We start from the raw sequence: 27053 nt of genomic DNA on the forward strand, positions 1-27053 counted from the left end.
GGATCCGGGGTCGATCCAGGGTCACTGACTGTGTGGAGTTTGCACATTCTCCCCGTGTCTGCGTGGGTCTCACCCCCACAAAGATGTGCGGGGGAAAGTGGATTGGCCAGGCTAAATTGCCCCTTAATTGGAAAAATTAAAAAAACAAATGGTGCCCATTTTCTTAACTTTAGATTCTTTCAGTGTCCTTAAGAATGGAATCAATATGGCTTGTTCTTGGTAGAAGGCACACACTGACATTACACGGCTACCTGTAAACTAACAACAGAAATAGCTCCTTTAAATGTTATTAAAAACTCAGAATGAGGAAAAAGATCATTTATTACAAGGAAACATCCAGCTATGTTCCCTAGGGGTTGGAATTGGGACCATTGCTCATTTTGATACATATTAATGACCTGGACTTGGCTACAAAAGGCAGAATTTCAAAGTCTGCAGATGACACAAAGCAAATGTAATAAACAGTGAGGTGAAGAGTAAAAGACCTCGAGGACATAGACTGGTGGACTGGGCAGATTCATGCCGATTGAAGTTAATACAGAGAAGGATAAAGTGACGCGCTTTGGTAAGAAGAATGGGGAGGGGCAAAATAGACTGTGGTGTTATTTTAATAGGGTGTGGGAACAGACCTGGGAGTGTGTGCGCACAAACCGTTGAAAGTGGCAGCGCAAGTTGAGAAAGCCGTTAAAAACATATGGGATTCTTTATTCATAGAAGCATATGCAAGTGCAAGGAAGTCACGCTGAATCTCTGCAAACCACTTGTTCGGATTGAGCTGGACTATTACGTTCAATTCTGAGCACCCAGACCTCAGGAGGGATGTTAGGGCAGCAGAAAGGATGCAGAAGATACTTAATAGAATGGTGCCGGCAATGAGGGACTTCAGTTCTTGGAGAGGCTGGGATTTTTCTCCTCGCAGCAGAGAAGGTTAAGGGGAAATTTGGCAGAAGTGTTCAGAATTTTGATAAGGAGATGAGGATGAACTGTCTCCATAAACTGAGTGGTCAGTGACAAAAGGACAAAGGATCCATCTCAGTCTCCTCCAGAGGTCCCCAGCACCACAGATGTCAGTCTTTGGCCAATCCAATTCTCTCCACGTGATATCAAGTAACGGCTGAAGGCACTGCATCCTGCTCAGGCTTTAGGCCCTGACTGCATCCAGGCAATAATATTGAAGACTTGTGCTCTAGAATTAGCTACAGCTCTAGCCAAGCAGTTCTAGTACAGCTCCAACACTGGCATCCATCCGGCAATGTGGAAAAGTGCCGAGGTATGTACTGTCCACAGAAAACATGGGGCAGCTTGGGGGCAGCACGGTAGCATGGTGGTTAGCATCAATGCTTCACAGCTCCAGGGTCCCAGGTTCGATTCCCGGCTGGGTCACTGTCTGTGTGGAGTCTGCACGTCCTCCCCGTGTGTGCGTGGGTTTCCTCCGGGTGCTCCGGTTTCCTCCCACAGTCCAAAGATGTGCGGGTTAGGTGGATTGGCCATGCTAAATTGCCCGTAGTGTCCTAAAAAGTAAGGTGGGGGGGGTGGTTGTTGGGTTACGGGTATAGGGTGGATATGCGGGTTTGAGCAGGGTGATCATGGCTCGGCACAACATCGAGGGCCGAAGGGCCTGTTCTGTGCTGTACTGTTCTATTCTATTCTATAAAACAGGACAAATATCAGTCTACCCTCAATCATCAGCAAATTGATGGTGCTGACGACAGTCTTATCAAGTGGCTCTTATTCAGCAATAACTTGCTTATTGTCGCGCAGTTTGGGTTCTGCCAGGGCTGCTCAGCTCCTGACCTCATTGCAGCCTTGGTCCAAACATGGGCAATAGATCTGAATTCCAGAGGGGAGGTGAGAGCGTCTGCCCTTGAATTCAAAGCCATAATTGACCAAGTGTAGCATCAAGCAGCCCTGGCCAAACTGAAATTAATGGGAATCGAGGAAAACTTTCCACAAGCACTAAGGTCAATCATCTCAGTCTCAGGGCATCCTGCAGGAGTTCCTCAGGGTGGTGTCCAAGACCCGACCATCTTCAGCGTCTTCATCAATGACTTTTTCTTCATCATAAGGTTAGAAATGATGATTGCACAATGTTCATTAACATTTGCAAATCCTCAGATACTGAAGCAGTCCGTGGCCATATGCAGCAAGACCTGGACAGCGTTCCAGCTTGGTGCTGCCGAGTGGCAGGTAACATTTGTGCCACACAATTGCCAGGGAAAGATCATTTCCAACAAGAGTGACTCTAACCATCATTCCTTGACATTCAGTGATATTACCATTGCTGAATTCCCACTGTCAACATCACGGATATTGTCGTTGATCAGAAACTGAATTGGCCCAGCCTTAGAAATATTGTGGTTGCAGAACCGATCAGACTGGGAATTTTGAGGCAAGTCACTCGCTTCCAGACTGCCCATAGGCTGTCCACCATCTGCAAGTAACAAATAAGGAGTGTGATGGAATATTCTCCACTTGCCTGGGTGAGTGCAGCTCCAACAGTCCTCAAGAAGCCCCATTCCATCCAGGACAATACAGCTCGCTTGATTGTCATCCCATCCACCACCTTCAATATTCACTCCCTCCACACCGACTCAGAGTGGCAACCATGTGTACCATCTGCAAGATGTGTTGCAGCAACTCACCCAGACACCTTCAACGTCATCTTCCAAACCCATGACTGCTACCATGGGCAGCATGGTAGCACAGTGGTTAGCACTATGGCTTCACAGCACTAGGTTCCCAGGCTCGATTCCCAGCTTGGGTCGCTGTCTGTGCGGAGTCTGCATGTTCTCCCCGTGTCTGCGTGGGTTTCCTCCGGGTGCGATGTGCTATTAGGTAATTTGGACATTCTGAATTCTCCCTCTGTGTACCCGAACGGGCGCCGGAATGTGGCGACTGGGGGCTTTTCACAATATCTTCATTGCAGTGTAGTGTTAATGTGAGCCTACTTTTGACAATAAAGATTATTATTATTATCTAGAATGACAAGAGAAGCAGATGCATGGGAACACCATCACCTGCAAATTCCCGTCCAGGTCATTCATCACCCCGACACGGAAATATGTCATCATTCCTGCATTGTCACGGAGTTAAAATCCCTCCCTAACAGCACTATGGATGTACCTGCACCACATTGGATTGCAGCGGTTCCAGAAGGTGGCTGACCACCACCTTCTCAAGGGTAATTAGGGATGGGCCCTGACATCGATGCTCACCTCCCATGAATGAATAAAAGAAAAGATTGATTTAAGGCGATTGGCAAACAAACTAGAGGCAACATCAGAAACATTTTTGGGCCCTGCAAGCTTTTGGAATGCACTACCTGAAATGGTGGTGGAAGCAGATTCAATAACAACTTTCAAAAGGGAATTGAATGCAGACTTGACGGGTTTACCGTTATGGTGAAAGAATGGGTAGAACCACATGGATAGCTCTGCCAAAGAAGAGCTGGCACGGGGCAAAGGGCTGAATGGCCTCCATCTATGCTCTTTTGTTCTATGATTTTATGAAAGACATCCATACGTTAGGCTCGCCTGTAGATTGGAAGGTTCTGGGTTCGAGACCCACTACAGAGTGACTTAAGCACATGATCTTGACTCCCTCTGCAGTGGGGTACTGAGGGAGTGCTGCCCTGTTGGTGGTGCTGTCTTTCAGATTTAGGCATAGTCATAACCTTCTTGTTTTATACTCTATTCCTCCATCAATAAAGCCAAGGAAATCCATAATTCTTATTGACCAGACTTATCAACTTGTCCTGACACCATCAAAGCTTAATGTGCATTAAGCCCCCCAGGTCTTTCTGTTCCTGCACTCGGTTGTAAACTGTAAGTAATAGGACAGAACCAAGAGGCTGTGACCCCTGATAATCAAGATCTTTGGCACAAGCCTCAGACTGTAGGAGCATGATGGGTGAGTCTAAAATAAAATAATAATTTCTATTTACTTTTAGTAGGCAAGCCATTTATCCGATCAGCGTGTTCCGTTGTGGCGTTCATTTTGCTAATGGCTGTGTAATTAATCGGCTTGCCTGTGTATCTTGCCGAGCCCTTTTAACTCTGCAACGTTTTTCTTTGCCAGCCTTTGCAGAGCTTCAGACGGATATCAATGAACTGACGAGCGATCTGGACGGTACAGGAATCCCCTTCCTAGATTACCGGGCCTACACCATGCGAGTTCTTTTCCCAGGAATCGAAGACCATCCCGTTCTCCGAGAGTTGGAGGTAAGAGGATGCCGGAATGAGGATTGGGCAGATAGTTCCCGACTGACGAGAGCTCCCTAAAAGGCTGGAATGTGGCTCGTTGCATTTATACTTGTGATAGGCACGGCAAGCTGGAATGGTCTCCTTCTGTCTTCCATGGTTCTCAATAGGAAAGGAGGGGGAGAGAAGGGAATTGAGGGAAATGCAGGAGGGAAAGCGATCAGGAGGAAGAGAAATGGGAGGGAGATGAAGTAAAAGAGAGAAGGAGATTCAAAAGAAAGGTTTACATTTCTCTGCTGTCTGTCACAACCTCAGAGTGTCCCAAACTGCTTTACTGTCAATGAAGTACTTTTGAAGTGTAGTCACTGATAATACTGCGCTGGGAATGTCCCTTTAAGAAAGGTTTCTGTCTTATCACATGGCTTCAGTGATGTCATTTTGTGGGTGGAGCTGGGCCGTGGCTGTGAGGTGTTTTTCAGTTTCAGTTTGGACTCCGACATAGAAACGAAGCGTTTTGGCCTATCTCTCTCTATTTTCATTTTAAATACCTGTTCCAGTAAAAAAGAAAAACCTTTGGTTGTGGCTACCTGCTTTGGTAACTTAAAAGATATAGTTTACTTTCCGGAAGGAGTTTGAATCGGCTGGTTGAGCCGGGATCAGAATATCAGAGGAAGCCAGTCTCATTCAAGTGAGATTACAGTGTCCCGGCCAAGCCTTTGAAATTGATTTTTTGGGTTATTGGATTTTGTTATTGAATTGGAACAGTTAAGGGGGAATTCATTAATGGTTATGCATAGATTACTATAGCTGTGTGGTGTCTTGTTTGTAATCGATAACAATTCTTGCTGTGTGTTTTTATATATATATATATATATGTTAACTAAGTTCTTAGAATAAAGCTTGTTTTGATTAAAGTGAATCACCTGCAGCTCATCCTAGCCAAATTCAACATAAAAGTTATAGGTCAGGTGAACTTCAGAATACACTTTGGAGTTTCTAAACCCTGGCCCATAACAATAGGAAATGTGGTAACCGGTTCGTGCATAGCAAGCTCCCACGTGTAGCAAAATGAGAGTGACCAGATGATCTGGTTTTGAGTTAATTGGTGAGGGATAAATTACGTCAGGAATTAGGGGAGAAACCCCCCCCCCCCACTCTTCTTCAAGTGATATCCCCCTCTGAGGGCCCCACCTGAAAGACGGCACTCCTGACAGTACAGCAATCCTGCAGTATTGCATTGGGCAGTCAGCCGGGACGTAGTGCTGAAGAACTGGGAATAGAGTGTGTACCCAGTACTTTCCAACTCCAAAACGTGAGTGCTACCAACAGAGTCAAAAGTGGCTGTTGCGAAGGCTGAGGAGAGATGAAGGGAACAGCTGTGAGGCAGAAGAAGGAGAACAAAGAAATGCATTCTACAGATAATGGATATTTGGAATTGAATTCCTGGTCTAATTGAGAGTGTTATGTAACTGCCATGTCGTATCTTGACAGTCAAAACCACAGCTCAAGGGTTTTCAAGAATAATTTTAATCTGTAATGTAGATGGCAGCCTTGGGCTCGGTGTCTAGTATGGATTAAATTAGTCACATTTGAAACAGGCTGACACCTCTGGCAGGGGCTGTGACAGAAGCACATGAAATGTTTGCACAGCAACGTAGTTGACAGAAATGTCTCACCTCCTCTGGCCTGTGGTTGTGCGATCAGGGGAGGTCGATCTTTAGTGTTGTCAGCAAACAGTGACACAGGCTCTCTATTGCTTCCCCTATGCAGCTAGTGGTGTATCTTCCCCAGAGAGCTCAGTGGGTTAAGTGCACTGAAAACCAGATCAAGCAGTCCCAGCACTGACTCTCTCTGTAGTGACTTGGATGAAAGCATTTCCCAAGTTTGATGGTGACACTAGGTTAGCTGGCACAGCAGATGGGAGTGGAAACATTGGTCTGTGGGCAACAGTGAGTGGGCAAAAACTGGGAAGTGAGGTCATTTAGTTTGAGCCTATGAAAGAGAGACCAGGCACTGGATTCTCCGTTTCAGCAACTAAGTGTTGACGCCATCGGAGCATGTGTGGTCTTTTCCTACCAAACATTCTGCATAAAGGCCTCACCGATTCTGGGACCGGTGAGGAGCTCGCAGCGACGCAGACAGAAACTCCTGACTCTTGTGCCAAAAACGGCGGGAGAATGGCCGGGTCCCTGGCCGCGCATGCGCACGGCTGACGACCAGCAGCGGTAGCCCCGTGCAACGTGGCGCCGGACGTGCGCGGACCCGAACAGCCATCAGCGACCCCACAGCCCACCCCCCACCAGTGCCCCCAACCCTTGCGGAAGCCCCCCTCCCGCCCAACGGCATGGATCCCGACTGAGTGTGTCGGCGCTGGACACAGTCTGCAGCCGCCACGCTGGGTACCTGACCGCTGAGACCACACGTGTCCCGGGCCGTCGGGAACTCGGCCCACTGGGGTCGGAGTATCGCGGGAGGGCCAACTGATGTTGCAACAGCGGCGCACGCCGCGATGACGCCATTTCCGAGGGGGCGGAACATGGCTGACCGGCGCTGGCCCCGATTTGGGCGTCAGAGCGTATTCTCCGCCCGATCCCTGATTACAATATCAGCGTCAGGCAACGGAGAATCCAGACCCAGCTTTTTCTAAATGCTGAGTGGCTGAGAAACGGTGAATGAGCAGAGAGGGCCAGGTTGGGGAAAAAGCATTAGGCTCCCTACTCACGATTTGTACTTGGCATTAAAACTGTTGGGCTCAGCTGAGATCATGGCCACGGTCAAATAGCCCCTCGAGACTTGTTGTTTTGGCTCAAGCGTGAAGAATTGAGTAAGGTACTGGAGGACTATTTGTGTAAAAACAAAACTGCCCCATACTGTTGAAGGCAAGAAAGAAATGAATCTGCAGGTTCAGCCATGATCTCATTGAATGGTGGGACAGGCTCAAGGGGCTGAATGGCCTGCTCCTGTTCCCATGTTCCTGTAAGACGGGTACAGTTTCATCTCAATGTAGCCCAACAGTATGCAACTGAAACAAAAATCCAGCATTATGTGAAGATCATTTGGATGCAGTCCCGTAGGTACCTTTGAGATGGCCCACCACACAATCGGCACAACAGAATCACGGTCACCGCCCCGAGTTGTGAAATCGGATTCAAAAAGCGTTGAACCTTGGTGACACTTTTGTTTTTAACATGTCTCCCTGAAGCTTTGGCTTGTGATCAAGGCCGTTCTACCTATTGACCAAATGACACGTGAGCTGAGATTTTGGTATTTTACTTTTGTTTTGTCCGTCTCATTCTGTGTTGACATCTGTTTGTAATTCAGCCCACCAACCCCTGGCAATGAAACGGATCGGAGTCCCGTTATATTAGAAGGTTTTTCAGCAGCATTTTCTGGAGAGTTGGTGCTCCACTATCCACTTAGTTCATGCTCTTTGCTGGCTATATCGGGAATGACATCGGAAGTGGGTTGGAGGCTCTCGAATGGGCCTTCTGGCTCTGACACCTGAGCCAGAGTGGGAGGGGAGGCGCAGGAAGAGATGATAAAGGAGTGACTGAAAAGAAAATTGAGAAATGAGTTTATTTTTGGTACTGCTGTTAGATTGTCGCAGACTGGGCAGAGGCTTTGGGTAGGATGGCCAACAATCCTTATGGCTTTTGAAGGGAAACTTGAGAGAAAATATAGTGCGGTGTGAAATATAATCATCCATGTTTCAACGGGTGGGATAAAGAGGCTGTAAACTGTATACTGGCCAAGAGAACCAATTCCCTCCTTTGCTGTCTATTTTCTGTCATTTGGAATATTCAAAGCACTGCAGAACCACGGCTCCTGGCAGCTGAGCTCGTTTCCCAGCAAGTGACAGAGCCACTTAAATTGACCGTTATTCATAGCTTCATAGATGGCCTTCGGGTCACCCTTGTTCTATGTCCAGTTACCGTCCCCTAGCATTATTGAAATGAAAGTGGTCTGATAAATACTCGCGGCTTCTGCACTCACCTCCCTGCCTTCTCTTCATTTTGGGAATACATTTGTGCAAAGGTGCCCCAGACTGACCCTTCCCCTGATCTTTAAGAGGGGCCTGTTCTGTGGAGCAGGTGAGCTCGTCTGACTGGAGAACCCTGTTGTGATTTCACACCTTTTCCTCCAGACCCTCTGACGTACCTGTGCCTCTTCTGCATCAGTGATTACCTTTGCTCCAATTCTGCTGGCTGTGCCATTATCTGCTCTGGCCCCGAGCTCTGGCAATTCTTCCCTAAACCTCCCCACTCCTGTCGGACTCTCTCCTTCTTTATGATGCATCTTAAAACTCTGATTAAACTTTTAGTTTCCCGTCCTAATATATCCTCTTGCTGCAACGTCGGCCCGTTGTCAAATTTACATACAATCAGATGGTTTAGAAGCAGGAGTAGAACATTTGGCCCCTCAAGCCTGCTCCTCCATTCAATAGATCGTGACTGATCTGATTGTAACCTCAAATCCACATTTCCGCCCAGCCCTGATAACCTTTCACCCCCTTGTTAGTCAAGGATCTGTGTAGCTCAGCATTAAATATGGTCAAAGACACTGCTTCCAGCACCTTTTGTGCAAGAAAGTTCCAGAGACTCTCAACCTTCTGAGAGAAAACATTTCTGATTATCTCTGTCTTAAAAAGGAGCGACCTTTTATTTTTAAACAGTGACCCCTAGTTCTAGATTCTCCAACAAGAGAAAACGTCCTCTCCACATCCACCCTGTCAACACCCCTCAGAATCTTAAAGGTTTTGATCAAAATTGCCTCTTACTCTACAAACCTAATCTCATAAGACAACCCGCCTATTCCTGGTATTGGTCTGTTAAACATTCTCTGAACTGCTTCTTACACATGTACGTTTTTCTTTAAAGAAGGAGACCAATACTGTCGACAATATTCCAGATGTGGTCTCACCAATGCCTTGTACAACTGAAGCGTAACCTCCCTACTTATGTATTCAATCCCCTTCCCAATAAATGCTAACATTCTATTAGCTTTCGTAACTATTTGCTGTATCTGCACACTAGCTTTTTTGTGATTCATGCACTATGACACCCAGATCCCTCTACACCTCAGCGCTGTGCAATCTCTCATCATTTAGATAGTACGTTTTTTATTCTTCCTGACGAAATGGACAATTTCACATTTTCCCAGATTTCTACCCACTCACTTGACCTATCTGTGTCCATTTTGTAGCCTCCGGACGTCTCCTTCACAATTTACTTTCCTACCTATCTTCGTGTCGTCAGCAAATTTAGCAACCAAACCTTCAGTCTCTTCATCCAAGTCATTTATATAAATTGCAAAATGTTGAGGCCCCAGCATTGACCCTTGTGGTGGCTGAATGGCTTGTTTCTGTCTGGAAATTCTCTGTAATTCAATAAATATTGTCCAGCAGTCTCAACTCTGGCTCTCCCGCACAGATAATATTTAGCGATTTAGCGTGGCCAGTCCTCTTTGGAAACCGGAAGTTTGAAACCCACGCAGACACGGGGAGAATGTACAAGCTCCACACAGACAGTCACCAAGGCCCGGATCGAACCAGCGTACCCGGCGCTGTGAGGCAGTAGCGCTAACCACTGTGTTTTATAAAAAAACAATTATTTGGACAAGGACACAGAACTTTAAAATCATCACCAGGCCATTTATGAATCATTGTAACGTCAACAAAATATCCGTTGACGGGCTTTGTACACTTGCCGTCACAAGTGTTGAAATCCAGCTAAGTATGTGCGAATAAGATAGCGTGTTGAATGGTAAACTTTGGCATCCTTAAAGACTAGCAACGGTAAATCATTGTGACCTTTTGTATTGCATCATTGTTAGGTTTACGCAGTGCCCTTGCTACCATTCTAATCACACTGCAGAAATTCCTAGCAGCTGCTCAAGTTAAATTTTTTTGAGTGAGTTCATTTTTTCTGAATCATTGGTTCCTTACTGGAACAACATGATTGCAGGTTAACTGATACTTCAAATAATGGAGCGATGGAAACCACTGATCTTCTCTAGATGTTTGTTATTTTTTCATCCATTATTTTTGTTGGCATTTTTGTGCCAAAGACATCAATAAACTAGGCTTGGGCTACTATGTTTTCAGATATGTTTTGCATTGTCTGTAAATTATTTTCCAAGCATCAATAACTTGATGCTGCTCGTGCTGCCTGCAGTATTTCCAATTACAGAACCAGTGATCACTGTGCACGTGCCCTGGTGCACATCGCCCCCTATAAATATGGCGGCCGCACACGTGCTCTGGTGCACATCGCCCCCTATAAATATGGCGGCCGCACACGTGCCCTGCTGAACATCGCCCCCTATAAATATGGCGGCCGCACACGTGCCCTGCTGCACATCGCCCCCTATAAATATGGCGGCCGCACATCGTTCCCTGCTGCACATCGTTCCCTATAAATATGGCAGCCGCACATCGTTCCCTGCTGCACATCGTTCCCTATAAATATGGCGGCCGCACACGTGCCCTGCTGCACATCACCCCCTATAAATATGGTGGCCGCACACGTGTCCTGGTGCACATCACCACCTATAAATATGGTGGCCGCACACGTGTCCTGGTGCACATCACCACCTATAAATATGGTGGCCGCACACGTGGCCTGCTGCACATCACCACCTATAAATATGGCGGCCGCACATGTGCCCTACTGCACATCGTCCCCTATAAATATGGCAGCCGCACACGTGCCCTACTGCACATCACCCCCTATAAATATTATGGCCGCACATGTGCCCTACTGTACATCGTCCCCAATAAATATGGTGGCCGCACACGTGCCCTACTGCACATCGCCCCCTATAAAGATGGCGGGCATGCATACAACTGCATATGTGCGGCTCATAGGGTGGTAGAGTTGTGGAACACTCTCCCACAAAAAGCAACGATGCCAGCTAAATTAATGTGATCAAGTGATTTTGGTAGCCAAGGATATTACTGGATAAGGAGTTAAGCCGAGTGAGTAGAGTTAAAGATATAGATGAGCCATTATTTTACTGAACGGTGGAACAGACTCGAATGGCTGAATGGCCTATTTCCCAGTTCCTATGTTCCTGTTATCACATTGCTGTTTATGGGATCTTGCTATACATACATTAGCTGCCATGTTTCCTCTATTACAACAGTGACTACACGTCAAATGAAGCACTTCAATGGCTGTTCAGAGCCTTGGGACATGCTACGGTCATGGAAGACGTATAAAAGCAAGTCTTTCTTTACTTTTCAGGCCAATATTTGTTCTCTAAGCACTTGTTCTACAGTTTGGCAACTTTATAATTCCCCTGCCAATGGCGCTGGAGGGTCCATATAACAATAGGGACCTTTTTCTTTTCCATAATTATATCGCCACATAAATAGAATGTAGTCTTTAACCTTTGACCTTCCAAAGGAACAGATTCTGCAATCATAAAATGATGGCGAAAATGCACAATCGGGTCAGTCTGGAAATGATTGAGAAAGGCTGTCATCCCCCAAGGGATGATGCAGCGTGAAAGGACTTACCTAGCCATGCGAGATTGGAACTTACTTGGTACTTGGTGATGCAGATAGCAATCCCCATTATCTGAGGCAGGCTGATCTTCATGTCACCAGGGAACTGATAATGGTTAAATGTGCAGTTAGCAGTTAAAAAGGCAAATGGTATCTTAGCATTTATTGCAAGTGGATTTGAGTATAGGAGTAAAGATGTCTTACTGCGGTTATACAGGGCCCTGGTAAGACTGCACCCAGAGTATTGTACACAGTTTTCATCTCCTTCCCCACAGAAAGATGTACTTGCCATAGACGGAGTGCAACAAAGATTCACTCAATTCATTCCTGGGATGGAGAGATTGTCCTGTGAGGAACAATTAAATAGACTGGGCCTTTATTCTCTGGAATTTAGAAGAACTTATTCAAACATACAAAATTCTTACAAGGCTCCACAGGGTAGATGCAGGAAAGATGTTTTTATTTGAATTTAGTGTGCCCAATCATTTTTCTTCCAATTAAGGGGCAATCCACCTAGCCTGTCCATCTTTGGGCTGCGGGGGTGAGACCCAGGCGGACATGGGGAGAATGTGCAAACTCCAGACGGACAGTGACCTGGGGCCAGGATCGAACCTGCATCCTCGGCGCCTTAAGGCAGCTGTGCTAACCACTGCGCCCGCGTGCCGACCTCGGGAAGGATGTTTTGCCTGGCTGGCGGGGGTCTAGAACCAGGGGACACAGTCTCCGAAAAAGTGTCAGGACATTTACGACTGAGAGGAGGAGACATTTCTTCACTCGGAGGGTAGAAAATCTTTGGAATTTCCTGCCCCAGAGGGCTTTAGAGGCTCAGTCACCGAGTATGTTCAAGACCGAGATCGATCGATTTCGACATATTAAAAAGATCAAAAGACACAGGGATAATGCAGAAAAAGTAGAAGATCAGCCATGATCCCATTGAATGGCGGAGTGGGCTAGAAGGGCTGAATGGCATCCTCCTGCTCTTGTTTCTTATGTTCGTAGGTGTAAAAGACTCTCTGGCCCATTCAACCTATCCCATACAACTGTGATGTTTTGTACATCAAAATGCAGATGTTGCTCAATCCAACTAAAAGTGACGTCATCTCCTGGAAGAGGCAGAATAAGCTGACAAATTCCAGGCTAGTTAACAACACCCTATATTTACACAGCACGGGGCAGCTCGGTGGCGCAGTGGGTTAGCACTGCTGCCTCACGGCGCCGAGGTCCCAGGTTCAATCCCAGCTCTGGGTCACTGTCCATATGGAGTTTGCATAATCTCCCCATGGTTGCATGGGCTTCGCCCCCCACAATCCAAAAGATGTGCAAGACAGGTGGATTAGCCTTGCTAAATTGCCCCTTAATTGGAAAGAATTAATTGGATACTCTAAATTTATATTTTTAAAAATTAAAAATATTTACATAGCACCTTTATTGGAATTAAACACCCACTTTACTGGAGCATTTAAAAAACAATTCCAATTAAGGGGCAATTTTAGCGTGGCCAGACCACCTAACCTGCACATCTTTTTGAGTTGTGTGCGTGAGATCCACGCAGACACGGGGAGAATGTGTGAGGTCCACACGGACAAGGGGCTGGAATTGAACCTGGACCTCTGGCACTGTGAGGTCGCAGTGCTAACCACTGTGCCACCGCGCCGCCTTCTGTATCTAATGTCATTCTGGCCTTGCATAACTTGACATTGTGACCCCTAATCTACTTAGTTAAAATAAACTACTGACACAAACACAATCTACCTCCTTCGCAAACTTATAGATCTCAAAGAAACCAGCCCCAAATCTACGCTTCCCTAACGTGTCGCACATTTTTGAGCCCATCTTGGGTGATAACTCAGATCTTTCAAATTGGTAATTAGGACCCTCATCTGCACCCTTTGCAATTATCTCCGAAGGTTAGACTAAACCTGATTGCTGTTCACTGTTTAGTTAGAATATAAGAAGAGGCACTGGAGAAAGTGCAAGAACAGATTCATAAACACGCTACCAGATCTCGCAATAAATGTTCATCGTGAAAGACTGAACAGTTTGGCGTTCTTTTTCCCCGAGAAAAATCAAGGTTGAGGAGTGACCTAATCGAAGTCTTGAAATTATGAAAGATTTTGATATGGTAGATGTGGATAAGATGTTTTATTTGTGGAATTCCAGCGGTGACTAGCTGGAAGCAGTCTTTAGGATGCACCTGGCAACAGGACAGGTGGAGAGAGCAATTATTAAAGCATAGAATATCCTGGGCTTTATTAATAAGGGCATAGAGTACAAGAGCCAGGAAGTTATGCAGAACTTCTACCAGACACTAGTTAGACCTCAACTAAGAGCAGCACAGTGGTGCAGTGGTTAGCCCTGCTGCCTCACGACACTGAAGACCCAGGTTCGATTCCGGCTCTGGGTCACTTTCCGTGTGGAGTTTGCACATTCTCCCCGTGTTTGCGTGGGTTTCGCCCCCCACACCCCAAAAGGTGAGCAGGTTAGGTGGATTGGCCACCATGAATGAATTGGGTACTCTAAATTTATTTCTAAAAAAGACCTCAGCTGGAATATTGCGTGCAATTCTGGGTGCCACACTATAGGAAGGATGTGAGCGCATTGGAGAGAGCGCAAAAGAGGTTTACAAGAACGGCTCCAGGGGTGAGAAACTACAGTTATGAGGATAGATTGGAGAGGTTGGGACTGTTCTCCTTGGAGAAAAGGCGGCTACGAAGAGATTTGACAGAGAGGTTCAAAATCATGAGGGGGCTGGACAGAGTAGTCAGAGAAAAACTGTTCCCACATGTACCAGGATCAAGAATGAGAGGGCACAGATTTAAGGTGATATGCAAAAGAAGCATTTTTCACACAGTGAGTGATTCAGCTGTGGAAGGCGTCGCCTGCAAGTGTGGTGAAAGGTTCAATTGAGGCATTCAAGAACACATTGTTTCTGTGCAAGGGTGCGGGGAAAAGGCAGAGGAATGGCACTAAGTCACGATGCTCGTTTGGAGAGTCCGTGCAGACACGATGGGCCAAACGGCCTCTTCCTGCGCCGTAGCAAATCGTGATTCTGTGAAGTCCAGGAGGTGAGCACATATTCTTAGCCCACTGCAGCACCGAACTGTCGGAAGTGCCGTCTAACGGATGAGACATTGCACCGAGGCCCCTGTCTCCTGTCGCAGGTGAACATAAAAGCTCGGGTGGCTCTTTAAAAGAGCTGGGTGATCGATCGATCCTGTCCTGGGCAAAAGCAGAGTATCCAGGCCTGATCACATTGCTGTTGTGGGATCTTGCCATGCGCAAATCAAACAGCCGTGTCTCTCACATTATATCCATGACAACACTTGGAAAAAGTAATTCATTGGCTGTAACGCACTTTGGGGTGTCTCCTGGTTGTGAAAAGCCCAGTGTAAATGCAAGTTCTTTTTATATTTATTGTGGAGACATCAATTGTGGGCCATCAATATTAAATAGTCACTAATATGTACAATAGGGAATTTAGGCAACATTTCTTGACCTAAGGAGTGGCTGGAATGTGGAACTTGCTGTTACGAGGCCTACTTGACGTGAACAGCACAGGTGCATTTAAGGAGAAGGCGGATAAACGCACGAGTGGGAAAGGACTGGAGCAATGTGCTGACAGGGTTAAATTAACTGGGGTGAGTGGAGCCGGAACACAGGCATGGACTAATTCAGCTGATCAGCCTGTTTCCCTGACCCAGGTTCTCAGCAACTCTGTACAAACGCGCTCACGCCGCAAGGAAGCCAAAACTGAACACCGCATTCCAACTGAAGCAATTCAGCCTCGCTCGTTAACGAGGCCTGGTGGGACTAGGCCTCTTGCCGAAGCGTCCGCATCTGAGGCAGGAAGGCTGCCTCATAACCCGTTCGGCGATTTACCGGCACGTTCTGCTTTCAGTCCCCGATTCCCTGGGTCACCTTTTCTGTCTCTAAATCAGCAAGCTTGTGGCCCGCCGGGGCAAGCTGCCGGCTGGGGTGGCGCCGAGCGACAATCTGGGGGCCGTCATTCCGAGTCGGTTTCGGCGCGCCACTATTTCCGTCCTCTGAACCACTTCACAAGACCACCTGTACGGCGGCGGAATCAAATGAGGGCCTAGACACTGTCCATTTCGGAATTACTTTCCTAATTGACTGCCGTCAGACAAGATTGGAAATAAAGGTTTCTGTGATATATTTTGCCATGGGCCTTCTACACTGGATCCTTCCACCACAGTACGGCAGAAAGTATGGCTCGTAATTATTTCTAAACTATTTCACTTCCATAAAGATAATACTTTGGCTTATTTACCGCATAAAATAGCTTTAAACGACACAAGACGTCAGCTTGTTAATGAGGCTATAAGGAGGTGGGAATTCTTGTCAACCATTGCATTTCAAAAGGGAATCAAGCTCAATTTAAATTCTACAGCTTGAACTTGCTGCCCCAGGCATTTGTAGGAAGCTCTTAATAAGGTATTATGTAGCTAATGTTAGTCTTACTCAACTTGCCCCTTGCTGAATTCCCTACTTGAGTAAGTGCATAATGCAGGTACTAAGTAACTGCTCTCATTCAACGCTCTGTAAACCTTTAACGTTGTTTACAGCGACAAAGGGTTCTGGACTCACCTCTTTTGGGGTTTACATTCAAGTCCGAGCCAGACTGATGTGAGGAAAGTGCCTTTTAGTCCATTGACTGTATGGTCCATACGTCAAATTGAGGTGGTTCAGAGAGGAACCACATAGCGCATCCTAAAGTGTCTCAGAGGACGGATTGAGTTCGCAGAAGAAAGTTGGCCTTTTCGGTCTCGAATGGAAGTGACTACGGCAAGCTTAGGGTTGGTGTCAGAAAGTTCCTCCTCATGCAGAATGGTGGATATCTGAAATGGCCTTGTGGACAGGTCGGTGGAGGTAAAAAAAATATACTGGGGCTCATTTAAGAAATGGATGTGATGGGGGCAATGTGCCTTTGATGGCTGAGCTGGCAAACACTGAATGGCCTTATTGATCATGAGAAAGGAGTTTAAGTGGACTCTGTGTTTCCTAATGGATATGGGCAGAGGGAGCATTGGAAGAGATTGAAAAATTGCACAATGCAGTGGGCTGCGGCTGGAAGTACATCTTTGGAGCAGATTGCACAGACATGTACTCTGCTTGTAACTCTAATCACAACTAATTTGAGTGTTTGATGTGGTGTTAACATAGATGAAGACAAAAATACACATGCAAATCATTAAAAGGGCAATATCATCTTTGTCAAATTCTAAAGAGAAGTGTGTGTGTAAGTATTTTGCATTGACGGCAATTCTGACTAGGCATATTGAAAGAAATCGAAGCTGTTTTAATGTGGCTGTGAACTTTGTTGTAATTGGGATTATTCTCAAGCAACCAGTTTTAAACTCGAGAGGTGTCTGCACAAGGACCATGAAATAATTATTGGAAATTGGAAAAAGAATTAATTCGGCACTTGGAAAATTAAAAAAAATTAACTGTTAAGGTCTATGTAGTGTCGACACTGCCATAGTGCTGTTTGCGGAAGCTCCAGGATTTTGACCCAGTGACAGAAGAGGGATATATTTCTAAGTCAAAAAGGTTTATGCCTTAAAGCCACAGAGATTATAACATGCAAGGAGGCCATTCCGCTCAACAAGTTTATGCCAGCCTTCTTTTGAGCCATCTAGTCAGTTCCATTTCCCAGCTCTGCCCCCTTAACCCTAAGTAAGCTTAGTTCCCTCAAGAGCCTCTTGAAATCATTCATCGTGTCTATTATCACCACCCTTGTAAGGAACCCTTTACACTTAATTACCACTAGCTGAAGAATAAGACTCTTCCTCACATCCCCTATCCCTCTTGTTCAAAACCCTAAATCTGTGTCCTCCAGTCCTTCTGCTAATGGCAACAGCTTTTCATTGTCCACCGTAACTAAACCTGTCTTAATCTTGTACACCTCGATCAAATCACCTTTTCTCCAACGAGAACAAACCCAGCTTCCCCAACCTTAACCTGGTAGCTAAAATTCCTCATCCCGAGAACCATTCCGGCAATCCTGGACTTCAGGAGCATTCTGGACTTGGTGGGGCACTTACAGGTGGCGGCGTTCCCGTGTGTCTGCTGCCCTCGTCCTTCACGGCGTTGGAGGGCGGCGATGGTGGAAGGAGTGAGTGTTGAAGGTGGTGGATGGGGTGCCAATCAAGCGGGGCTGCTTTATCCTGGATGGTGTTGAGCTTCTGAGGGTGTTGTTGGAGCAGCACTAACCCAGTCGGGAGTCAGAACGCGAGTTACCATCCTCAGACCTGCAAACTTGGGAGTGTTGAGGATCCCATTGACTGCACCATGGATATCTGAAAATGGGAGCTTCCTGAAACCATTGGACAGCAGGGATTAGTAAAGGTGTATTTGAAACCGTCAGCTATTTCTCAGAGGTAGAAGAGACTGAGGGGATGTGGTACAAAGGGTCATTGTTGGACCTTCATGATCCATTCCTGTCCCTTCGACTTCTTGTTTTGTTCAAGACACCAACTCATTATGAAACAGTGATCATTTTCTCAATCTTTTGAGTTGCTGACACTTAACAAGGCCAATACTTTTCATTTTGTAAATGATTTTTCTCAGAGTTTAACACTGGTTTCCGTGTTCTACCTTTTGCATGCATTGCATCTATAGTAGTTTATACCGACCTGGTACAGGCTTGTCCAACCTTTTTGCATGGGGGCCACATTTCCATTTTTTTCTCAATGGAGGAGCCAATGACCAGATACACAAAGTTGACTTTGATGGAAAGAAACAACTTGCTGAACAAAAATAAAGCCATGTCAAAGCAATAAACTGAAAAATGAAAAAAAAAGATTAATTATTAAATAATCTTTTATTGTCACAAGGGTGAAATTACTGTGAAAAGCCCCTAGCCGCCACAATCCGGCGCCTGTTCGGGGAGGCTGGTACAGGAATTGAACTCGCACTGCTGGCCTTGTTCTGCATTGCAAGCCAGCTGTCTAGCCCACTGAGCTAAACCGGCCCATGAATGATAATGAGCAAACTGAGGATGCTCACTTGCCCTCACCCCCTGTGAGACTTGGTGTGAGTATCTGTTGGTGTGTGGAGATGAGGGTGACTGCGAATCCTGAGACTGGTCGTAAGTCAGACAGACACACAAACACGTATACACTCCCTCTCTCACACGCACTCCCTCTCTCACACACACTCCCTCTCTCTCACACACTCCCTCTCTCACACACACTCCCTCTCTCTCACACACTCCCTCTCTCACACACACTCCCTCTCTCTCACGCACTCCCTCTCTCACACACACTCCCTCTCTCACACACACTCCCTCTCTCTCACACACTCTCTCTCTCTCACACACTCCCTCTCTCACACATACTCCCTCTCACACACATTCCCTCTCTCACACGCACTCCCTCTCTCTCACACACTCCCTCTCTCACACACACTCCCTCTCTCTCACACACTCCCTCTCTCACACACACTCCCTCTCTCACACACACTCCCTCTCTCACACACTCCCTCTCTCACACACTCCCTCTCTCACACACACTCCCTCTCTCTCACGCACTCCCTCTCTCACACGCACTCCCTCTCTCACACGCACTCCCTCTCTCACACGCACTCCCTCTCTCTCACGCACTCCCTCTCTCACACGCACTCCCTCTCTCACACGCACTCCCTCTCTCTCACACACTCCCTCTCTCACACGCACTCCCTCTCTCAACACACTCCCTCTCTCTCACACACTCCCTCTCTCTCACACACTCCCTCTCTCACGCACACTCCCTCTCTCTCACGCACTCCCTCTCTCACACACACTCCCTCTCTCACACACACTCCCTCTCTCTCACACACTCCCTCTCTCTCACACACTCCCTCTCTCACGCACACTCCCTCTCTCACACGAACTCCCTCTCTCACACGCACTCCCTCTCTCAACGCACTCCCTCTCTCTCACACACTCCCTCTCTCTCACACACTCCCTCTCTCTCACACACTCCCTCTCTCACACACACTCCCTCTCTCACACACACTCCCTCTCTCTCACACACTCCCTCTCTCACACGCATTCCCTCTCTCTCACGCACTCCCTCTCTCACACGCACTCATTTGCTCTCACTCACTCGCTCACACACTCATTTTCTCCCTCACTCACACATCCATTCAAACTCCTCTTTCCTTCCCTCAATCACTCACACTCGATCATTCTCTCTGTTCTCTCTCACACACACACTCAATCTCTCGCTCCTCCTCACACACGTACTGCTTCCCACTCACCTATATACACACTGTCACTCTGTCACTTTCACACACTGGCTCCCTCAATCACACACACCCCCTTACCCCCTGCCAGAGACGGCAGCCTCTCTTCCCCCGCCTACCTGGGCAGCAGCCCAGAGATCCTCTCTCTCAAATGTACTGCTGAGAATCGCGTGCCAGCGTTGGGGCGGCGTGGCCCGTTGGCGGGGATTCTCCGGCCCGGTGCAAGGCTGGGAGAATCATCCTCCATGATAATCAATTTCACTGACCCGTCTTCCTGACATTTTAAACAGTGGCGCCGTGGGCCTCATTGAATGGGCTTTGGGGCTTCAATCCAGCCTGCTGGCCGTGGGTTGGACAAACCTGATCTAATGTATGTATTGTTTGAAACAATGGCCCATGTGCTGAAATCAGGCTATTGGGTTAGTCGTGATGGGGGGAAAGGTGATGGTAAACAAGACGGGAAGGTCTTCATGGCCTCTGCTTTGAGAGATTGTTGATTTGATCTTTGTTTCCCTGCAAGGTTCCCGGCTACAGGCAAGAGCGAGTGGAGAGGGGCTTGACACTGTTTGGGCAGCTTATCAACAACAAAATCTTCTTATTGACCTTCATCCGGACACTCGAGTCCCAACGGAGTTTCTCCATGAGGGACCGAGGAAACGTGGCTTCACTAATCATGACTGTCCTTCAGACGAAGCTGGAGTATGCCACCGATGTCTTGAAGCAGCTGCTCTCTGACCTCATTGACAAGAACCTAGAGAGCAAGAACCATCCCAAACTACTGCTGAGGAGGTAAGACTTTGCAGGTTGGATGACCAGCTCCGTTTGTAGACAGGTCCTAGAATTATCGTTGGAATATTCACAAATGCAACTGATCAGGCCTCCGTAAGAAAAACAGTCTCTCGTTAGGAATAACCCATTGTTGGCGAAGGTGAAGCGTTCAAACACCAGGGGACACTGGGTGAGGAGTGAAGAGTTAAAAGGGAATGCATGCAGAACATGTTGACGCGACAGACTTGTTTATATTGCTTCAAGAGACGATTCGAGAGAGTAATGCTGAAAAGGCAGGCAAATGGGGCTGATGTACTTGGACTCTGTCAAGTACAAATCTTCAGGTGGCGCTTGCACTTTCTTGAGCAGATGCCTTGCTTTCCTGTCAGTAATAACTGTTGTCTCCTTGAAAAAGTGTATCCTCTTCCTGTCATATGAGGCAGAATTGCACTAAAGAATCGACAGCAACAAACATATGAGGCATGAAATTCACCTGCGCTATGGAGGCCATGCACCATTTTGCTTGGCGCACTCCGCTGCCGGCCTGCGTAGCGCAGTTTCTTGAGAAGGGCACCCATACCGGTGATGCCGGCATGTGTTGGACAATCCTGAGGTCACAAAGCCCCAACCAGCCGGGGCAATGCCAGGAAGCCTGATTTGCAGCGCCCAAGTTCAGGCCATCCTGAATTGTTGCCCTGCAAGATTGGCCCTGCCCTCGAGCTACTTCGAGGGCCAGGCACCCAAATTGCAGGGAAGGTAATTTTTGGGGGGGGGGAGTTTTGCAAAAAGGCTGTGCAGGTAAGGAGGAAAGCAGTGAAGGTGCCCAGGGATCTGTGCCAGAGCAGAGAGGGAGAGCAGGCTGAGGAGAGGGTAACTTCTACACAATGACTGCTGTCAACCTGGAGCCGGACTCCCCCGTGCTCCATGACAGAGACAGGACGTTGCCTGGATCACCACAATCTCCGCCTGCGTCCCCGCTCCCTTCTAGACTGTTCGATTGAGGTCCTCATTTGAGATCTCTGCGGCAAAAGCTGTCTGCCGCCATGCTCTCCGGTGAGTTGGCAAACAAACCATCCTTTCCCTTTCGAGCCTGGCTGCAGCCCACTCGTGTCTGCCGAATCACCAACTCGAAAGTAAACTAAAAGTATAGTTGCCATAGTGCCAGATGATCAAAGGTCGCTTTCCCCTTTCAGGAGAGGGAGCTGATTGGTGGTGGTTTAACCTGAGGATCACCACACGTCCGGCGAGGGGCAAGAGTGAGAAGGCCTCATGAATAACCTCAGCCGGTACGGGAATTGAACATGCGCTGCTGGCCTCGCTCTGCATCACAAACCAGCCGTCCAGCCAACTGAGCTAAACCTGCCTTCCTCCCAACTCTACACAGCGCCCAGGGTACATGCAGTGCCAGTGTCTGTGCTGGTGGCTGTGCGTGTCCGACCATGTGGCGCAGGGGGGGGGAGGTCTCTTCATCAGTGCTGCGATGTGCTCGCTGTCCCCCTCGGACTGCTGCAGACGGGCAGGTGTCTGGAGAGCAGGAAGTCAGAGGAAGTGCTGAGCAGTGAGTCTGGCATCTTGCTTGGGTCTCGAGACTGTTCACGAGAGCAAGACCTCGTCAGATTCATGATTGACGGGAACCAGAGATGTGACCAGTGGGCATGTTGGTGAGCACACACTTCTCTAGATTCTGCCTCGTGGCTGCGTGCGCTCCCAGGGATTGGGGATTTGTCGCTGGTCGGATCATTCTCAGGTCAGTGTCTCTAATGCCACACCATAGCTCTTTCAAGAGCAATGTAGTGAAACAATAAATCGAGGCTCCTTGTTTAACTGTTATATTCTGAAAGCTTGCTCAGAATGACAGTGGGTCTGGGTTCTGCTTCCTCGATAACAGACGGAGAGGGAATTCATCTAATACAAGTGTTTCTCTATGGAGCATCAGTTGGAGATCGCTCACCATGGGGGAAGGTTTTTTGTTTCTCATGCCCAATTTTCATTGTTCTTCTGGAGATGTGATCTGTGCTTTAAATCAATGTGGAAACCTCGGGGTGTGTTGGAGGTCAGATTTGTATGCTTCATTAAAATGGCCAGCCCCCTCCCCCAACTCCCGAAGTCCCTGCTGGGTGGGCACAGTAGGAAGTCTGACAACACCAGGTTAAAGTCCAACAGGTTTGTTTCGAATCACTAGCTTTTGGAGCACTGCTCCTTCCTCAGGTTGACTTTAACCTGGTGTTGTAAGACTTCTTACTGTGCTCACGCCAGTCCAACGCCGGCATCCCCACATCATCTGGGTAGCAGTGAAGCAACTGAAAACTCTAACAGAGCATTGCAATCGCTGTTGCTGCCTTAACCTCCTGATGGTTCTGCTCGGAATACCAAAGAGGCGGCCTTCTGGTCTGAATGGCCATCGGGGGTCCAATCGAGCTGGAATTCCTGAGAGCCAGACACGGCGACAAACTGTCAAGTGGGTTGAAAAGTGTTCTCCAAGGAACTAGCAGATAGAGGAGGGCTGGAAGAAAGGGGTGGGTTTCCTCCTGGCAATTTTAGGAAACATATCAGCACAGATTTCAGTGTAATCTCGCCATGTTGACTGTTGTTGTGCTAAAATTGTTGACAGGATGGATTTTACCAACTCCCCCTCCCTCTGTCTCACAACAGTCTGTACAGTAACACTGAGTCTCAACGTACACTTGCCACTTCAACGGGAGTCAGAGTCGCACTATCACTGCATATTGAACCATCTGGTACAAGCTGGGGAAGCTGCTGTCTCCCAAAATGAATTAGCTACACAATCAGTTCCCTCACCATTTGTTAGGGAAGTTGCCTTGTTGAAGTGAGGCTCAATTTCCACTCGGCTGAAGATTGATGCGAGATTGAGAGAGAGGAAAATGCACCCAGGGTCCCTTCTGCTGGCTGCTCTCTCTGGCCATCAGCTTACCTGCGTGTTCAGGAAGCCTGAGTGACAGCTGAATCTCTTATCATAATAAAAATACACAGCTAAGATTCACCATCCCTCTAAACTAGCTAAACACACCAAGAAGGAAAGGACAAACTTATGCTGATGTACTATTGTCTACCATACTGCTGAGACACATCCCAAAGCACTTCACACAACCACCACTTCCTCCAGTTCAGAAACATTTGTTCTGTGTGTGTGGGGGGTAATGTTTGGTCTGAGGGTGTGGGGGGTAATGTTTGGTCTGAGTGTGTGGGGGGTAATGTTTGTTCTGAGGGTGTGTGGGGTAATGTTTGTTCTGAGGGTGTTTGGGGTAATGTTTGTTCTGAGGGTGTGTGGGGTAATGTTTGTTCTGAGTGTGTGTGGGGTAATGTTTGTTCTGAGTGTGTGTGGGGTAATGTTTGTTCTGAGCGTGTGTGGGGTAATGTTTGTTCTGAGTGTGTGTGGGGTAATGTTTGTTCTGAGGGTGTGTGGGGTAATGTTTGTTCTGAGCGTGTGTGAGGTAATGTTTGTTCTGTGGGTGTGTGGGGTAATGTTTGTTCTGAGTGTGTGTGAGGTAATGTTTGTTCTGTGGGTGTGTGGGGTAATGTTTGTTCTGAGTGTGTGTGGGGTAATGTTTGTTCTGAGCGTGTGTGGGGTAATGTTTGTTCTGAGTGTGTGGGGGGTAATGTTTGTTCTGAGGGTGTGTGGGGTAATGTTTGTTCTGTGGGTGTGTGGGGTAATGTTTGTTCTGAGGGTGTGTGGGGTAATGTTTGTTCTGAGCGTGTGTGAGGTAATGTTTGTTCTGTGGGTGTGTGGGGTAATGTTTGTTCTGAGGATGTGTGGGGTAATGTTTGTTCTGTGGGTGAGGGGGTAATGTTTGTTCTGAGGGTGTGTGGGGTAATGTTTGTTCTGAGGGTGTGTGGGGTAATGTTTGTTCTGAGTGTGTGTGAGGCAGTGTTTGTTCTGAGTGTGTGGGGGGTAATGTTTGTTCTGAGGGTGTGTGGGGTAATGTTTGTTCTGTGGGTGAGGGGGTAATGTTTGTTCTGTGGGTGTGGGGGTAACATTTGTTCTAAGGGTGTGTGGGGTAATGTTTGTTCTGTGGGTGAGGGGGTAATGTTTGTTCTGTGTGGGGTAACGTTTGTTCTGTGGGTGTGTGGGGTAATGTTTGTTCTGTGGGTGAGGGGGTAATGTTTGTTCTGAGTGTGTGTGCGGTAATGTTTGTTCTGAGTGTGTGTGGGGTAATGTTTGTTCTGAGGATGTGTGGGGTAATGTTTGTTCTGTGGGTGAGGGGGTAATGTTTGTTCTGAGGGTGTGTGGGGGGGTAATGTTTGTTCTGAGGGTGTGTGGGGGGGGTAATGTTTGTTCTGAGGGTGTGTGGGGGGGGGTAATGTTTGTTCTGAGGGTGTGTGGGGGGGGGTAATGTTTGTTCTGAGGGTGTGTGGGATAACGTTGTTCTGAGCATGTGTGGGGTAATGTTTGTTCTGTGGGTGTGTGGGAGGGGGTAATGTTTGTTCTGAGGGTGTGTGGGGGGGGTAATGTTTGTTCTGAGGGTGTGTGGGGGGGGTAACGTTTGTTCTGAGGGTGTGTGGGGGGGGTAATGTTTGTTCTGAGGGTGTGTGGGGGGGGTAATGTTTGTTCTGAGGGTGTGTGGGGGGGGTAATGTTTGTTCTGAGGGTGTGTGGGGGGGGTAACGTTTGTTCTGAGGGTGTGTGGGGGGGTAATGATTGTTCTGAGGGTGTGTGGGGGAACCAGTCAATCCTGTAAACAAGACTGGATTGAATAGCCAGTTCACCTCGTTGACTTGATGGCATCTATCAAGCTCATTTAGCGAGCTGGTGCAGACACGATGGGCCGAATGGTCTCAACCTGCACTGTAGGGATCCTGTGATAAATTTGGACAGGAGACCGGGAGGAGTACCTGCTTTTGCTCAACATTATTTCCGTGAAATTTCAACCCGCGTCTGAACAGGGAAGGGCCTCTGTTTCGAGGCTCAGCTGAAAGTTGGCACCTCGGACAGTGCAGAGCTCCCTCCGCACTCGAGCGCAAGCCCAGCCTGTGCGTTTGAAATCCTGGTGCGAAGATTAAATCTTGCACCTCTGACACAACAGCGAGAGAGACATCATCGAGCGAAGCAAAATAGAAGCTGATATATATGAGAAGGAGAGACTCTATTGCTGATAGAAGGATCAGTATTAATTAAAAGCAACACCTTCAACACGCCGATCATCAGCAGCACACGCAACTTCAGTTCCAATAGCTCACAGTTTGTGAGTGATGACTTGATGATTTTTGTATGACCATCATCTCCCATCCAGTTTAAGTTAAATTCTGTCACCGCCGAATGTGTGTGGATAACCTGCCACTTCTGATCTCTCTCCCCCAGTCATATCTGTCACCCATGCACGGTGTCTCTGATGGGAATAATCCAGCATTTACATTACCTTCTGGTGCCACTGCTTTGCAAGGTTGGACAACTCAACAATAGACGTCGGCTGTTAATTACATGTTAATTGGATATTTGATGGTCCTCAGATGGTGGGTATTAACTGGAGATTCACCTGCGCTCCAGTGCAGATTGAGACTGTGTTTGCTGCATTGAAAGTGCACAATATAGGGCAGCACGTTGACGCAGTGATTAGCACTGCTGTCTCACAGCGCTGAAGTCCCAGGTTCGATCCTGGCTCTGGGTCACTGTTCGTGTGGAGTTTTCACATTCTCCCCGTGTTTGCGTGGGTTTCACCCCCACAACCCAAAGATGTGCAGGGTAGGTAGATTGGCCTCGCTAAATTGCCCCTTAATTTGAAAAAATGAATTGGGTACTCTAAATTTTAAAAAAAGAAAAGGAAAGTGCACAATACATAATGTGTGTCCCTGTAAATAAAAGTTTGGGCTAGGTTCCAATTCTAACTTTCACTGTCTGGCTTTCTGATACATTGGCAATGATGGCAAGAGCAGATTTATCACTCATAATGCACCAGGTTTCCCGCAATCTTCATCCAATTCTGTCAATAAAGTCATCTCCAAATTTATCTTTCGTCCCACCATCACTGAAGGCTGCTCAATTCACACAGCAAGACAGATTTGCATTTATATAGCGCCTTACCCGACCACTGGACATTCCAAAGCGCTTTACAGCCACTGGGGTACTTTTGAAGTGTAGTCACTGTTCTGATGTAGGAAACGGGGCAGCCCGCACACAGCAAGCTGCCACAAGCATCTGGGCGGGAATGGCCACATCATCTCCTTTTTGCGACGTTAATTGAGGGATGAATATTGGCCAGCACACCAGGAACAACTCCCCTGCTCTTCTTCGAATTTGTGCCAAAGGATCTCTGACGTACACCTGAGCAGGCAGTTGGGTCCTTGGTTTAATGTCTGATGCCAAGAATCGCCCACATGCAC

The 27053-nt window shown here is 47.5% G+C and overlaps 1 protein-coding gene across 1 annotated transcript in view; it reads left to right on the forward strand.

The window, feature by feature from the left end:
* The window catches only part of plxna4 (plexin A4), a 667620-nt gene that overhangs the window by 568237 nt on the left and 72330 nt on the right, over positions 1-27053 (forward strand). The window contains exons 21-22 of the mRNA XM_038812236.1: positions 4078-4220; positions 20471-20739. Coding sequence (XP_038668164.1) covers positions 4078-4220; positions 20471-20739 — 412 coding nt within the window. The remainder of the gene's footprint in view (positions 1-4077; positions 4221-20470; positions 20740-27053) is intronic.

Source organism: Scyliorhinus canicula, chromosome 11, assembly GCF_902713615.1.
Source record: "Scyliorhinus canicula chromosome 11, sScyCan1.1, whole genome shotgun sequence".
Classification (NCBI taxonomy): domain Eukaryota; kingdom Metazoa; phylum Chordata; class Chondrichthyes; order Carcharhiniformes; family Scyliorhinidae; genus Scyliorhinus; species Scyliorhinus canicula.